The 15,943-nt window shown below is 35.0% G+C and overlaps 1 protein-coding gene across 1 annotated transcript in view; it reads left to right on the top strand.

Annotated features, from left to right (window-relative positions):
* Positions 1-1,204: 1,204 nt before the first annotated feature.
* LOC140432691 (uncharacterized) overlaps positions 1,205-15,943 on the top strand; it is a 31,852-nt gene continuing 17,113 nt past the window's right edge. Inside the window, exons 1-2 of the mRNA XM_072520748.1 lie at positions 1,205-1,592; positions 14,195-14,363. Coding sequence (XP_072376849.1) covers positions 1,482-1,592; positions 14,195-14,363 — 280 coding nt within the window. The 5' untranslated portion in view covers positions 1,205-1,481. The remainder of the gene's footprint in view (positions 1,593-14,194; positions 14,364-15,943) is intronic.

Here is a 15,943-nt window from a genome sequence, read left to right as displayed (position 1 = left end):
AAAACTAAAAATTCTTTATTTATTAGCTCTTTCCACTCCGTTATTCTCGATTTTTGTTTTATTTTAGGGCCCAGAAAAATTTCTATGGCATATTCATTTATTCCATACAAATTGTGGTCAACGAATTTGTCCGTCAACAAATGTCTGAAGTAATCAATTGGCTGGTTACCAGGAACAGAAATAAGAATTTTTTTCTCGTTCGATAAAGGGAAAGAGTTTCATCGAATCAAAAGTATTCTGTCAATTAACTATGGCCTGTCCAAAAGTACTGTCTAGTAGACTAGCTGATTCTGTGTTTGTAAAGCTTGACAATGTCACTTGCTTATCAATCTCGAATTCATCACTTTCACTACCTCCAACAAAATCACTATCATCATTGGAATCGTCTATGTTATCATCAGAAAAACACTTGTTTTCTAAGTAATAAAGTAATTCTGTTTTAGCCAGAGGCTTCATTGACAATTTCTTCCTTTTAGGCTTAGACGGACCAGCAACACAGTCATCCATATTCACTTTACACGTTACAGCATTGTAGCAAAAAAATCATGGAACCAACAAAATTGTAGGCAAAAGCCAAGCCTTAAGCACGCCTAGTGGGGTGATCGGCACGTGGTACATGGTTGTCAATCACGCCTAGGGGCGTGATCAGCAATGAAAGTGTTAACATTGATTTCGCGCGTGTGTCACAAAATTGATATTCTCGGCAAAACTCAGCTTGTTTGTATGATTTTTAGGGGTCGATTCTCTGATGACTGTATTATTTGTATTAGTTGTGTTGTTGACAACATAAGTGAATTTATAGTGCAGAGAAATAATTTAGTGAAGATATAAACACATTAGAAAAAATACAACAGGTATAATTACTAAAGTAGGAAATAAAATGATCTGATAACTTAACGAAATAAAACAAACATTACAAGAGAAAACATTATAGAAGAGAAGGGAAGATTCGCAGAAAATATGTTGCAATTAACTGTGTTAGTCAATTTAATCCCTCAATGAATTTTCCTATTAATACTAGTAGACATGATTAAAAACACTCCTGTTCGTATCAATACAATTCATTTAATATCCTTTCATCTGTGTGCCCCAAGAGACGCTACACAATTAATTTTATTAACACAGTCATGCAATCCTGATAACCTGTTAACCTTGTTCATTACTTTATATTTATGTACATAATTTAACTTTTATTTTTTCCTCAAAGATTACGCAATTTGCTAAAAAACAACCAACATTAACTTGGAAATATTTCCTAGTAGCTAATTATCATCTTTGTTTAGTGCTCTTAATTCGAGTGTGCATCGTTCCAACGCTGGTGAACCTCAGCTGGAGTAGAGCAGACTCTTTAAGTGGCTAAAATTAAATTAACGGGACACGTAATACTCGGCCTCCTACGCCTCATTAAACATTTTTGAATAATTTTTAGCGTTTACCTTAATCTAGTTGTCTTTGCATTAACTAGTAAGAAGGAAGTTACGATGTTGTTTTTTGTGGTTTTTGGTGTTTGGTTTTCGGCAGGCGTTACAGCAGACACGTCGAATTATTTCTGCGCCGATATGAACCCTCAGCATCATGTTATAGTTGATCAGGTAGTGTATTGGACAATGACATTTATTTGTTTATACTTATCAAAGGATAGAAATTATGGAATGTACATAATATTTCATTACAAAGTCATTTCAAAATTTAAATTCTTAGAACACTTAGATAAACAAACTTTTATTCCTTCGCCTATAAAATTTACAGAAAGATCACATGGAATAACTTTATTGGAAACGTAATAAAGTAGGTACATTAAAAATCTACGTAAGAACTTTCGTGTAGGCTTTCAATATTGGATGCGTCTTATTGCTCGAGGAAATCCAGATATATGAAATTTTTTTTCATATATCTGGATTTGACTTGTACCTGTAAGTTTTTTATAGATATGTCATCATCTTTTTTTAATTATTAACAATTTAAAGCGTAAAAAATGCCATTTTTCGATTTTATTTCTTACAAATTACAAAAATTTTCATGTTATTAGAACATAAATGGCGATTGCTAAAAGTCATCATCGTCATTCTGACTTTACCACCTTGCGTGGGTCCTAGCCTCCTCAAAAATTTCTCTCCAGTCGTCCCTATCCATCGCCTTCCTCCGCCAAGCACGTATTCTCGTTTTTCTCATGTCTTCATCGATGTTATCAAGGAACCTTGTTCTGGGTCTTCCTCTTTTTCTCTGACGAATGAGTCTAGCAAGGAGCGTTTTTCTAGCTGGGTCATTTTGTTCCATATCCATTACGTGCCCTATCCACCTCAGACGTCCTATCTTAATATGTCTTACGATATCTGGTTCTTTGTATATTCTATAAAGTTCGAAGTTGTATCTTCTTCTCCACACTCCATTGTCATTTACTGCTCCATAGTACTTTTCTTTCGAAACATCCTAACATGTTTTCTTTACTTTTTGTTAGAGTCCAGGTCTCTGACCCATATGTTAGGACTGGGCAAGGTTTTGTAGAGTTTCATTTTTGTATTGTAGAGGAGTTGTTCTTGATATAACTGTAGAATAGATTGAGCCCAAAATAGTATCAGTTGGCTGTGCAAATTCTGCGGTTTATCTCTGCAGTATTATTATTTTCAATGATAAGGAGCGCTCCCAGGTATACAAATTAGTTTACTGCTTCGATGACATTGTTTTCTATAACAAGTGGTCGTAGGATGTGGTTGCATGCTTATTTTCATATACTTCGTTTTGTTGGTGTTCATTATTATATATTAGGCAAGGATTTGTACTGATTTATTATATATTGAACCAATGGTTTTTTCAAGAGTTAGTTTTGTTAAATTTACCAACTGATTTGGTATTCTTAGCTCTTTTATTGCTCTGAACATTTCCCTTCTATTTACAGAGTTGTAGGCTGTTTTGTGGTCTATAAATATGTGATGAGTATATATGCCATATTCCAGAGTTTTTTCTAAAATGTTTCTCAGGGTTGCAGTCTGATGAATTGTCGATTTACCACCTCTGAAACCAGCCTGGTATTGTCCTACTATCCGTTCTGCATATGGTGCCATACGGTGACATAGCGCTGTGGAAAATATTTTATACGCTGCATTTAGATGTTATTTTGTTCATTAAGCTTTTTAGCCCTTCTATGGTATTGGAAAACACTATTGTATCATCTGCATACCGTAGGTTATTGAGCTTGACTCCATTTATTGAGATGCCTTCATCAATATCTTTTAGAGCCTCTTCAAAAATGTGCTCTGAATACAGATTGAATATCAATGGTAAAAGTATGCACCCCTGTCTCACTCCCCTTAAGATTTTGACCTCAGAACACCGCTGATTGATTTCAATACTACAGGTTAGCTATTATTTTTAAGTCTTTTCCGTCAATCCTCAAACCCTGTCCTCTTCAGCACTTCTATCATTTGTTCATTCCTGACTCTATCGAAAGCCTTCTTGTAGTCAATCAGGCATGCAAAAACATTAGAGCTGACATCTCTATATTTCTGAAACAATACCTGAACGCTAAATAAAGCTTCCCTCGTACCAACGGCGTTCACAAATCCAAACTGATTGGGCCCAATATGTTCCTCGCATTTCCGATAAATTCTTTTGTGGATGACTTTTAAAAACAGCTTCAGCAGATGGCTCATTAGGCTTATAGTCCTATAATCTTCACAAACTTTTGCTCCTGGTTTTTTGGGCAATGGTACGAACTCCGATTTGAACCACTCTACTGGTATTTTTCCTGCCTTGTATATTTCATTAAATATTTCAGTTATTATTTTTATTTGTTCTGCATCTAATAGCTTCAACAGTTTCGCAGGAATTTCATCAAGTCCTTTCCATCCTTCATTTGTTTGACGGCTGCCGTTATTTCTTCTGGTAGGATTTCGGGACCTGAATTTTCTTCAATGGTGGCCTCTTGTATTGTTCTAAGGTCATGGAAAAGTTTCTCCAAGTATTCTTCCCATACTTTTTTTATCTTCTTTGATTATGGCAAGATTGCCTTCATCATCTGTTATTTTTCCGCTGTTGCGTTTTCGGAACTTTCCAGCTATTTCCTTTACCTTTCGATGAACATTGAAGTTATCATATCGACTCTGATACTCCTCTATTTCTTGACATTGTTCTGTTTTATGTTTCTCTTTGGCTTCTCTTATCTTTCTTCTGACGATGGTATGTATTCTCTTATATTCTTGGAGATTTTCTTTGTTTTTTTTTTTTTCTCTGATCCATAAGTTCAAGTATTTCATCGGTTATCCACGATTTCCGTTTCTCTGTATCTTTCGTCGAGTGTTGTTCTTTTATTTCTCTCACTGTTTCTTGTATGATGGTCAGACTTTTCTCTATAGCTTCTGCATTGTAGCATTTTAGCACCTTTGTATTGAGGTTTTCACTCACCTTCAGTCGAACATTGCGATCTTTCAGTTTTCTAACAGCATACTTCTTCATCGACTTACTTGTAACCTTCTTCATTCTGACTTTGAAATTACCTACAACTGGTACATAATCAGAATTTATGTCTGCCCCCAGGTATGCTTTGACAGATGTACAGCTGTTCCTATACCTCTTATTTACTAGCATGTAATCAAACTGATTTCTTACACACCTACCCACAGAATCCTGTGGAGATTTCCAGGTGTGCAGTTTCCTTGGGTGTAGACCAGGTGTTCATTATTACTGATTGATTTGCTTCCGCAAAAGTCTCCAACGTATCTCTCCGATCGTTCCGGTTTCCTAGACCAAATGGTCCAACTGTAAATGATGTTTTGCTGGCCCCAACTTTGGCGTTGAAGTCATCCATGACAATTATGAGATCTTGCTTTTTTAACCTTTTCACGACATGATTAATGCTATGATATAGTTCTTCTATCTCTTCTTCTGTTGCTTCTGTTGTAGGTGCATACACTTGAATTATATTGATGTCGATTGGTCTTGCTTTTAGTTGTATTCTACACAACGTAAATTGGCAGCCTACCATAGCATGTTGCATAGATTAATAGAAATTCAGAACTCTAAAAACAACTTCAAGATAGAAGTGAATATCATTAAACAAATAGCCGTGAGCAGTGGGTACAACGAACAAACAAAAACGATTACATATAAAGGCAAGATATCAAAAAAAAAATAGCCAAACACATAAAAAAGAAAGGAGTAACGCTAGCTTTCACAGCAAACTTAAACAACTATATTAAGAACAACAAGAGTCAAAAGAAAAAGCAATTACACAGCGGTGTATACAAACTTAACTGTGGCGACTCCCCAAAAAGTTACGTCAGTCAAACTGGTAGAACCTTTAACAAAAGTGTAGCAGAATTTTGTTTTGTATATATTCGTATTATTTTCAAAAGGGATGTTTAGTTTAATAACTTTTGATATTCCATATTTGTTCGACTTTATGTCCTAAAAGTTCGATGCTATTTTTAATTTGATCTGGATCTGTCGAATGATGTATGTTCTTTGGTACAATTCTGAAGTTTTTCCTTATTTTGGTTTATACGTATGGAACTGTTTTCTTTTCTATAAGGACAAGTGATTTTAGAATAAGCTTCTCAGGATTTTGGTTATACTTTGACTTGTTCCGCTCCTAAGACTTTTATTATGTACTGATCTGGACATAACTTTGTTAATCGAGTCGTTAGAGCAAAGATGATATATTTTACTTTATCTATGAATATAGGAGTAGGTTTGGGCTCATTTGTTTTCTCAGTAGTTGCATCAGTTGGATTATATTCATCTTTAGAGATAATATTATTAAATATGTTTTTTTGGTACACAGGCAGTAATCCTTCATTGTAGTTTTTCTTTATTTTTTCGTAATCTTTTGTTTCGTAATATTGTTTATCGCTAGTAGATGGAGTATCTGCTGGATATATAATTGTTTGATGTGTTTGTTCATCTGATATTGGTTGGAAGTTTGACCTAAATGTTTGTTGTTGTTGGTAAGGCATCGTGAAAGGGATTGGATGGATGTTTGCTGCTATTTTATGTTAATAAGATTTCAGCGTTTGATTTATCATCAATTGTACGGTTTGGTCGAAGTATATAGCGGGAATGATTTGCATCCCATTATAATTGATCATATTTTCCATTTACTCGAATTACCCTGTATAAATTAAAATTGTTATATTTTCATACTTTCAGTAAGTAAATCGGTTGAAGAACTGGTATTCATTTGGACACTTTTTAACACTTCTTAATTACCTGGTAATTAATAGCAATAGGTAATTATGATAATCACTTATGTTTTTATTCTACTGGTTTATTGACAACGCATCGACCTCATTGTTCAGGCTCTGGAAGCCGAATGCAAACAATTAGATTAAATAAACAATTCACAAATTAACTAATTGCATTTTTAAAATCTATGTAACGAGGTACCCCAAATTAAAAAAACATCAATTTTCGTTTATTAAAACCAGAGATATCGTAACTTATATAAATTTGAAGTTATGAATTTAGTTGTTAAGATAAACAATTTCAATTGCGCAATAACTACTAAATGAAACATTCTTAAATTTTTTTAGCTAACTAGTCGTGATATTGTTCCCATTTTGCTGCGAAATTAAAGTTGTTTGTTCATTTTTAGAAAAGTTGTTAATAATTTTCAAAAAATCAACTTTTGATGCTTTTTTGGCAATAATCAAGCAACAAATTAACAAAAACTACTTTACAAACTCCCATTTTAAAAGTTTTTTTAGTAACATTGTGCCACTTTTCCACATAATTTACTGGTCTTTACCTTTAGTATTTAAAATCAAATAGCGATCCATACATTATTCATAGATTGTTTATAAGTATAAAATGACGTTTTCCGTCGACCGTTCATTTATGATCAATTGATTAATGACCCCTATTAATGAATGATTTTCTATTAATGAACGATTTCATTATAGGCAACACAACATACATTGCTTGCATAAATTAATTAAACGCTCTGTGATTGGCAGTGACCTGTGGTGTAGACAACCAAACATATACCTATTTATATTCCCACTAAAAAATTTAAAATGAAGTAGCCGCTGTTAGTACTATCTGTCATTGTATGTCATTATTTACTTTATTGTTTAAAATTCTGTGTATTTGAAAAATCAAAAGATGGATATTGACGAAGAGTTTAATTTAACTACACCAGAAGTGGCAGAAACTGCAAATGAAATGTCTTTAAATTTACTGCCTGAAAAAAGCAGAGTTGTATACGAAAAAGCAGACGCTGAATTTATTGCATAATATGACGAGAAAAAAATAATACGATATTCTGAATCTGTATTGTTGACATATTTTTCAAACATTGCCGAAAAAGGACTAATAGCAAGTTTCGATGCTAAAATCAATTTTAAGTTTAAAATCAAACATTGATATATCTAAATATAATTAGTTAATTATGTTTATCAAGAAAAAAAGAACATTTTATGTACTAAAGAAATCAAAAACACTCGAAAAAGAACAAGTCCAGAAATTCATCTCTGATGGTCGACGGTAAATTTTTGTAACGAACTCATGAATTAAAATGGCGATTAACAATCTCGAACATTAACGCGCTCGCTCCGCTCACGCGTTAAAATATCTCAATTGTTATTCGCCCTTATTAATATACTTGGTTAAATAACTATTAATCTATTTCATATTTTTTTTATTACATATTTTTATCACCAAATTTATAAATAGCAGTTGTTAAAGACCTACATGTATTAAAGAATGTCTTACGAAAATCGTTACTTCTCTGGTCTATTTAATTTACTAAGCAAAGTGAGATTAGCTGTTACTGCTCCACTGATAACCCTGTTAGGTTAAAGCGGGTTTTGTAAATAAAACAAAAATGTTTGATAATTTTTTTAATATAAGTAATTCGATAAAAATTATTTCCAATAAAGCTGTAATCATTATTAATTGTTTAGAAACTTATTATTGTATTCATAGTATGAGATGTTATGACTCAGGTTTATTTGACACCGAATAAGTAGTTACTATTATTAAAGTTAATTAATTTTTGGGTCTGCGATGAGTAACTTCTTAATACTTCTATTAAAGAAGTCAAGGAAGATTTAATTTGGAAAGGAAGTTGAAGATGATTGAATCAGCGTTGGCTGATGACCTTAAATATTCAGTTTCGGTTTTGGCTTTACTGCATTTGATTCATTAAACCAGAAAAAAAATTAAATGCATAACTTTATTGAAGATTTAAATAAATTAAAAGTAAGACTGGTAAGCTTTTAACGAGCAATTTTAGAAATTATTTTGTTTCTTGAAAGACGTGAGTGCAATATTATTCTCAAAAAAATAATATTAGATATAGCAATAAAACACTGAAAACTTTGTTTTCAAAACTTCCACAAAATTTATTATATTTTATCACTACAGCTTTTTCGGCAGAGTGCCTTTCTCAAGTGATTTATTTTTCAGTCAGTCAATGTTCATTTTGTGGGATAGGGTTAGGATATCTTTATTTCGAAAAGGAATGAACGATTTGTACCCGTTTAGGATCATTTAATCCTCTTCAGGCTTGAGTTGAATGTGTTGAGAAAAGCAATATCATTCCAAAAACCCACTGGGGCTTTAGCGATCTTCTTCTTCTTTTGTGGTACATTTTGGAGGCTGTTGAGATGGAGTCACTATTCGAATCAGGGTGAAAGGCTTGTCTGGATTGTGATGTTCTTTCCAGAGAGAGTGGGTGTGTTTTTTGAGCTAGATGCGGCAGAGTCGGGATTAGTTACTCTAGTTACTATTGTTCCGCGTCATTTTCGAGCTTATACTCGGTCTTAAAACCAGTGTATTGCACTGTAATTTTGGGGCCGAGCGTGCTCGCAAATGGAGGCCCTCAGCTTTCGAGAGTCGACTTGTCGCATTTTGCCCAGTGTGATTGTGTGTGTGTGTGTGTGTGTGTGTGTGTGTGTGTGTGTGTGTGTTTAACCCAAAGGTGATGGACGATACCATTTCGATGTTACTTGGCTCCATCGAATCACCTTTATTTTCCCCGTCCGACCACAGACCCCGTGTTAAGTAACGGGGACTGCAGTCGGCCGGGGGTCCCGGTGATGAGGATACTTCGGTAGCAGAAAGAGCTTTCACCATTGGGTTAGTGTGAGTGTGATTTGTGTGAATGTGTTTGAGTGTTGAATGTGTGCGAGTCTGAGTCGGCAAGGGCTAAAACCATGTTCTCTAGTGACCATTGTTCCTGCAAGTCGTTTTTGCGATTGTGACCAACTTCTGAGCTAGTGTATTGCACTATAATCCTGTTATTGGTCGCTTTCGCTAATGGTCAGGCCTTGTCGGAGTTCGATAGACGGTTCCAGCGATTGCCGGTTCAGGTGAGAAAATAGTTGCGGCTATTTTCTCAGGGACGGACAGGTATCGTTGAGTAGTGAGATTGGGAAACCGCAAAAAACCAATCTCCCCCTGTCCGGGGTAAAGAAAAGGATTGGAGGTTAGAGGTGGGCTCTGTAAGCTATTGGAGTAGCTTCAAGGATGTCAGCGTATTCTCCCGGAAGTGCGTCAATGCATGCCTGAATTAAAATGGACGGGACATGAAGTTTTTTGTTTTTGGGCTTCCGAGTTCTTACGTGCCCACGAAAAGAGCATAGACTTTTTAAGGTGTCTTGAGTGTTAGATGGGGAGCCGTTTATGGTTCTGAGCGTGAAGTTTTTGTTGTGAGATTTTATTCTCTCGAAAATTGGAGTAACATTTGCTGTTTCATGGATTTCACGGGATGGGAAATACGAAAGTTTTCTGCAGGCACTACTCAGAATTCTGCGCTCCGCAGCAATCAGCCTTTTCTTTTGATAGTCTTTAAGAAGGCAATATATGTTAGACTTATACTCTATAACGGGTCGAATGAAGGTTTTATAAGTGTGAATAAGAGTTTTTGTGTATGTTTTTCTAAAAGTCCCTGTAAGTTGCCCTATCTAAAGTTGCCTTTAGATCAGGTTCCCAGCTGAGTGTCCTACTAAATATGACGCCCAGATAGGAAGCTGTCGGGCTGGTAGTAAGCCTTGATCTATTTTTGGATGTGTTTACAATTTATAGTATTTAACGAAATAGGTTGAGGAGGGGAGAACTGTTTATCTCAAGTTGGTGATTCGGAATTATGTCTGTGTTTTTAATTTGTTAATTTTCATAGATTCTAACAAAGATAGCTTAAGGCCTTTATTTTGGATTTGAAAAATTTGAAAGTCGTCATTAAAAGAATGATTATGAAGAAGAAGGTGAGGTTCGTATGTAGAATCTGTTTTTCTATTATTAAAAGCCCTTTTATAAAGGTTCTACCAGTTTGACCGATGTAAGTTTTCGGACAGTCGCTACATTCAAGTTTGTAAACACCACTTTGTTAGTGCTTTTTATTGTGGCTCTTATTGTTTTTAATATATTTGCCCAAGTTGTTGTTTGTTCTAAAAGCTGGTGTTATTCCTTTCTTTTTATGTACTTGGCTATTTTTGTTGTTATTTTGTCTGTATATGTAATCTAGCAGAAGGTACCGGGTTGTTTCTTTGGTGGTTAAAATACTAATTTCAGGGCTTTCTTGTGTAGTTTTTAATTTAAAATATTATTAATTGTTTGTTCGTTGTACCTATTTTTTACTGCTATTTGCTTAATGCTATTTAATTCTGTCTCAAAGTTAATCTATGTAACATCTATGTAATCTAAAGTTAATCTATGTAACGTCAGGTTCCCCAAAACTTCTGTATAACTCAAAGTTGTAGCGCCTACGCCACAAACCCTGTTCTTGGACTCCTCCATATATTTTCCTTAGAATTTTTCTCTCGAAAGGTTTAAGTAATTCTTGGTCGTTCTGTGTGAGTGACCACGTTTCTGACCCGTATGTTAACACTGGCCTTATTAGTGTTTTATATATGGTAACTTTAATTTTTCTGGGTAGTTTTGGGGCCATCTGTTTCCTCAAGCCATAATAGCACTTATTGACATGCACTATTCTTCTTTTAATTTTTTCGCTGATATTGTTGTCTTTGTTAAGCAGCGAGCCCAGGTAGACGAAGGTGTCCACACCTTCCAGTTCCACATCATCAAGTTAATAGTCTAGGTATCTGGTTGCCTGATCTAGTACATTATATATACTTGGTTTTCTGTGCGTTTATTTTTAATCCCATTAAGTGCAGACGCCCTTAGTGATCGAAATACTTCGATCAGGGATTCTGTGGACCTAGTAATAATGTCTATGTCATCTGCATATCCGACCACTTGTACAGATTTATTAAAGATTGTGCCATTCGTATTAATATGGCACTCTCGAATTACTTTTTCTAGTGCAAGGTTAAATAAGAGACATGACAGTCCATCTCCCTGTCTCAGTCCATTTTTAGAATGGAAGGGTCTTGAAAAGTCGTTTTGGATTCTGACTTCATTCTCTACGCCTGTGAGTGTAAGTTCCATTAGTTGTACAAGATGAAGCGGCATTTGAAATTCCACCATAGCCTTTGGAAGTTTTTGTCTGTTGACTGAGTCGTATGCGGCTTTGAAATCCACATAATATAATCCACTTAATATGTGGAAAATTACACAGATAGTACTATATTTTCTTCACTTTGTGGACCTTAGAATGGGTCTTCGTAGTTAAGTACGCTTGGTAGATCCATGTTCTGTAAAAGTACGAGATTAGCTTTCCTTAATCTTGGTTAAGCTTTGAAGCACTCCAGTTGACACTTTGAAATTTATATCACCCTTCACCAAAATGTCTGCAAGTTTTTTGATAGATCGCTTCATTGTAATATTCTGCAGGAATTGCTAAGTTTTTTATTTCTCTTTAAGTCTCACAGTAGTTACCTTTTACATATATGTTTGGCATAAATGGTGCTATATTGCAGAGGCTACATTGGAAGATTGATTGGAAAATTTCCCGTATTGGTCCTCGGTCCAGCAATAGCTGAATAAGTTCTGATGCCCAAGTGCAGCCTTTGAGTATCCCTGAACGACAGTGAGATTATGTAAACAAAGCTGCCTGCTGGTCTGACACTTTTGATCGTCGAAGGATAAAGTGATTATGTTCGTATTTTCTTTGCTTCAGTAAATTATAGAATGCCCTGGCTCGTAGTTTTGGATTCTTTTTTGACATATTAAATTAGCTTTGTTACCTCCTTCAGATTGTTTAATTGTTTCCTCTAGTGATAAACATGTGAAACACCTCTTGGAAAAAGCCTCTCTTGACAGGTTCATTTGACAGATCACTTGAGTAAAAACGGCAGAGCTTAGTAATCTTTAAGATTTCAGACATATATCTCCGTTCGGATTTGCCACGACAATAATGTGACTCAATACATTTTAGCTTTATTATAAAAGCCATAACACTTTGCTTCCTATTTAAAAATTTTGTTGTCTTTTTGTGTTCACCCCTTCTTTCAATAGGTACATTATTGTCCTTTTTATAATTTTTAATGATTGTTCTAAATTTTTGTCGTGTAATACGAAATATATTCATAAATGCCTTTAGGCAGACATTTACAACCGTACTATCACTTCAATTAATTAGATATTTGTACGTCGTTGTTTTCGCTGATCTCCTGGACCTCACTTCTTGCAAGTCTGGCTGCTTACATCGTCTTTTTACATCCTGTATTTCAATGCTATTTAATATAAATTCATCTTGTGCAATCTTTGTTAAATTGGAGTAGAATCGTATAATAGGAACTTCTTCAAATCTCCCAAAAAATAGACAAACTTTGTGGTGTTTTTTTAGGCAAAATTTTGGCTGTCTTAGTACTGAACGTTACTACCAGTAGATAGGTAGTAATGAGACGAATCCAGGGAAGTACATATCTCAAAACTTGAAAAATGGCTTTTTGGCTATTTTGATGCTAGGCGAATCAATTGTTCTTGGATATGAAGGGATATGCCTTTCCTCATGTTGGTAATATAAAATGGATGTGCAATTTTGGGTTTCTTATCGACATGACTAAGCATCTCAATGATTTTAATGTGAAACTTCGAGGCAAAGCACAATTTATTCACAATTTGTATGATAAAATTCAGGGCTTTGAGCGCAAATTAAAATTGTGGAAATACCGAAACAGCATCTTTCACAGAATAATATATCTTACTTTTTACATTTAAAAGAAGAAAACGATACTTACTTCTTCTTCTTCAAGTGCCCTGTCCGTTGCGAACGTTGGCTATTAACATGGCAATTCTGATCTTATTTGCGGCGCTTCTGAATAGTTCGACCGATGTGAGCCCGAACCACTTCCTCAGATTTTGGAGCCACGAGTGTCTTCTCCTGCCTGGCCCTCGCTTACTGTCTATTTTTCCCTGGACAATCAATTGCAGTAGACGGTACTTATCGTGTCTCAATATGTGGCCTAGATATTCAAGCTTTCTTTGTTTAATTGTATTCACGATTTCTTTCTCCTTTCCGATTCTTTGGATTACCTCTGTGTTGGTGACATGTTCAGTCCAGGATATACGAAGAATGCGTCGGTACACCCACATTTCGAATGCTTCTAGTTTTCTCGTGAGCGTCTCCGTCAGCGTCCAGGCCTCCACACCATACAGTAAGATCGGAAAAATGTAGCATTTAACTAGACGTAGTTTTAGGGGAAGAGACAAATCCCTGCTTATACTACTTATACTAAATACTTACTTACTATTCCAAATGTTCAAAGCTGAGAAGACACCAAAGACTTTCAAATGGAATTGATTGACATGCATAGTAATACCGATTTAAAAAATATATTTTTCTCAGTAAACATCGAAAATGTTTGTAAATTTTTTGTGAGCCCTGAGAAAGTTCGTATGTTTGCGAACAATTTTATTTTCAACCGTAATTAATCGAAAATGACCACCGATTAAGACTGAGTGATGCACGATTATAAAGCTATAAAGCACAATTGTAGTACTTAAAGCTACGTCATAAATGCCGGCTGATATTGATCAGCTTTTATCGAAAAAACAATGCCAAATTTCTCATTAAAAATTTCAAGTAAATTTGTTTTTTTTTTGATTTTTTCTTGTTTGTTTTTACTTTGAATTATTTCTATATGAAATCTTTTTTTCATTTTTTTCTCTACTTTTTAAAATTTTATATTTTTTTTCTAATGTTTATTATTATTATAAATAAAGTTTTGTAAATTATTAAGTGTTACTTAATGTGTGGCCCGCCAAAAAATTTTAAAATTTAAATTTTTTCGATGATAAAAAAGGTTGCCCACCCCTAAAATGGAATATTAAAAATGTAATGTTTCCTTTTCAGCTGATGGGTATGTGGTTTGGCGTGGAAATAATAAACCACCAAGACGAAATGTTTCAAACCAGAACAGAATTTTCCTGTCCTGTCATTCACATATCTGAAGACAGGGAAGCAACTTCGACCTTTAACCCTTTGTACGGGGATTACAACTATGGATATAACTATGGAAAAGGTACAAATCTTTATTTTCACTCTATTTTTCACGTATACTACAAGATCCCACTAATAGTACAAGATGCCACTGCAGGATCACTACGGTCATAACGTAGTTAATCACATCATATCATATAATCGTAATTTGTACACACATTTAAAATTAAGAGACATCGATAATAGGTTGCCATTCAAAAAGTGGCCACTAATATTTTTAATTCGTTCTTGTTAAACCACCCGGCCCTCCACCTACCTCGCCCCCTCCTACCCTGGACGGGGAACTAACATCGGTCCCTACCTCTCAGGCACTATCCCCTCAGGGTAGTGTCAACATTGACCCTTTATATTAAGAAACCCCCCTCACCATGTGACCAAATCGCTAGTGGTATAGACTTACAATGGCTTCGAACGCTTTAAAAAGTCTTAAGATACTGCAGGTAAACATCGGAAAGGCCAAGGTGGCACACGACCTGATACATTCGAAAGCCTTGGAAGTAAAAGCAGATCTAATTATAGTTAAAAAACCAAACAAAAACATCGCCAGAAAGTTTGGTTGGATCACCGACACACGGTCAGATGTTGCAATCTTCCTGTTGAACAAGAGTGTGCAAATAAAAAAGATTACCAAGAAAGAAGGATTCATCAAAATCAATATGAACGAAGTGGCAATAGTAGCTTGTTACATATCACCGAATATAAACATTACACAATACCAAGACAAGGTAGATAATATCTTCGAGGCGTCACTTAGAGAAAAACACGTTATAATTGTTGGTGATGTAAATGTTAAATCTATTCTATGGGTGCCACCAAAAAATGACAACAAGGGGGAAATATGGAATGAATGGATTTCATCAACCGACCTGGCTGTTAAATAATGGTAAACATACCTTTGAAAGAGGTGAATCGCGAAGTGACATAGATATTACCCTAGCATCGAACAACTTTGCCAAGAAAATTACAACTAAGAACGGCAGAAAGACACTCGAATTCAACAAAGCAAGATTTGCTGAACAAATAAGCAACTTACAAGAAGAAACTACCGACTTTCTCACCTTTAGGAACGCAATCATAAAAGCACACAACCTGAGTAGTAAGAGTAAACATGTCGCATATACCGTACCATAGTGGTGGAATGATGAAATCCAACAAAAACGGACAGAATGCCTTAGAATCAGGCGAACCGCATAGAGGAATAGGACACAGCAGACAAAGGACGAAGACAAACGCGCCAAACAAGAGCTAAATAAGATAATCAAGAGAGCTAAACGCACATATTGGCAGAACTTGTCTATGTCTATGTAGCTATGATCAACAAGGAGAACTTCGAAATCATAATAGACCACATAACGAAGATCATGAAAAGAAAGACCATACTTGAAAAAGCTGAACAAGCCAGGTGAGAGAGGTTTTTTTTCTCAGACTACACGAGGGGATACCTATAAATAAATTTATCTTTACCTCACTTTTTTCTGCTTTGAATATACCTATAGCAGGTACACCTATTACCTACAAACAACCTTTTCTCCTAATTCTCTTTGACTTAATATACACAGAGCAGATACACCGCATATATACGTCATACATATTAGAATAATA

Source organism: Diabrotica undecimpunctata, chromosome 1 (assembly GCF_040954645.1).
Source record: "Diabrotica undecimpunctata isolate CICGRU chromosome 1, icDiaUnde3, whole genome shotgun sequence".
In the NCBI taxonomy this organism is placed as follows: domain Eukaryota; kingdom Metazoa; phylum Arthropoda; class Insecta; order Coleoptera; family Chrysomelidae; genus Diabrotica; species Diabrotica undecimpunctata.
The sequence above is the reverse complement of the archived record's forward strand: the minus strand, read 5'-3'. Positions and strand labels throughout refer to the sequence as shown.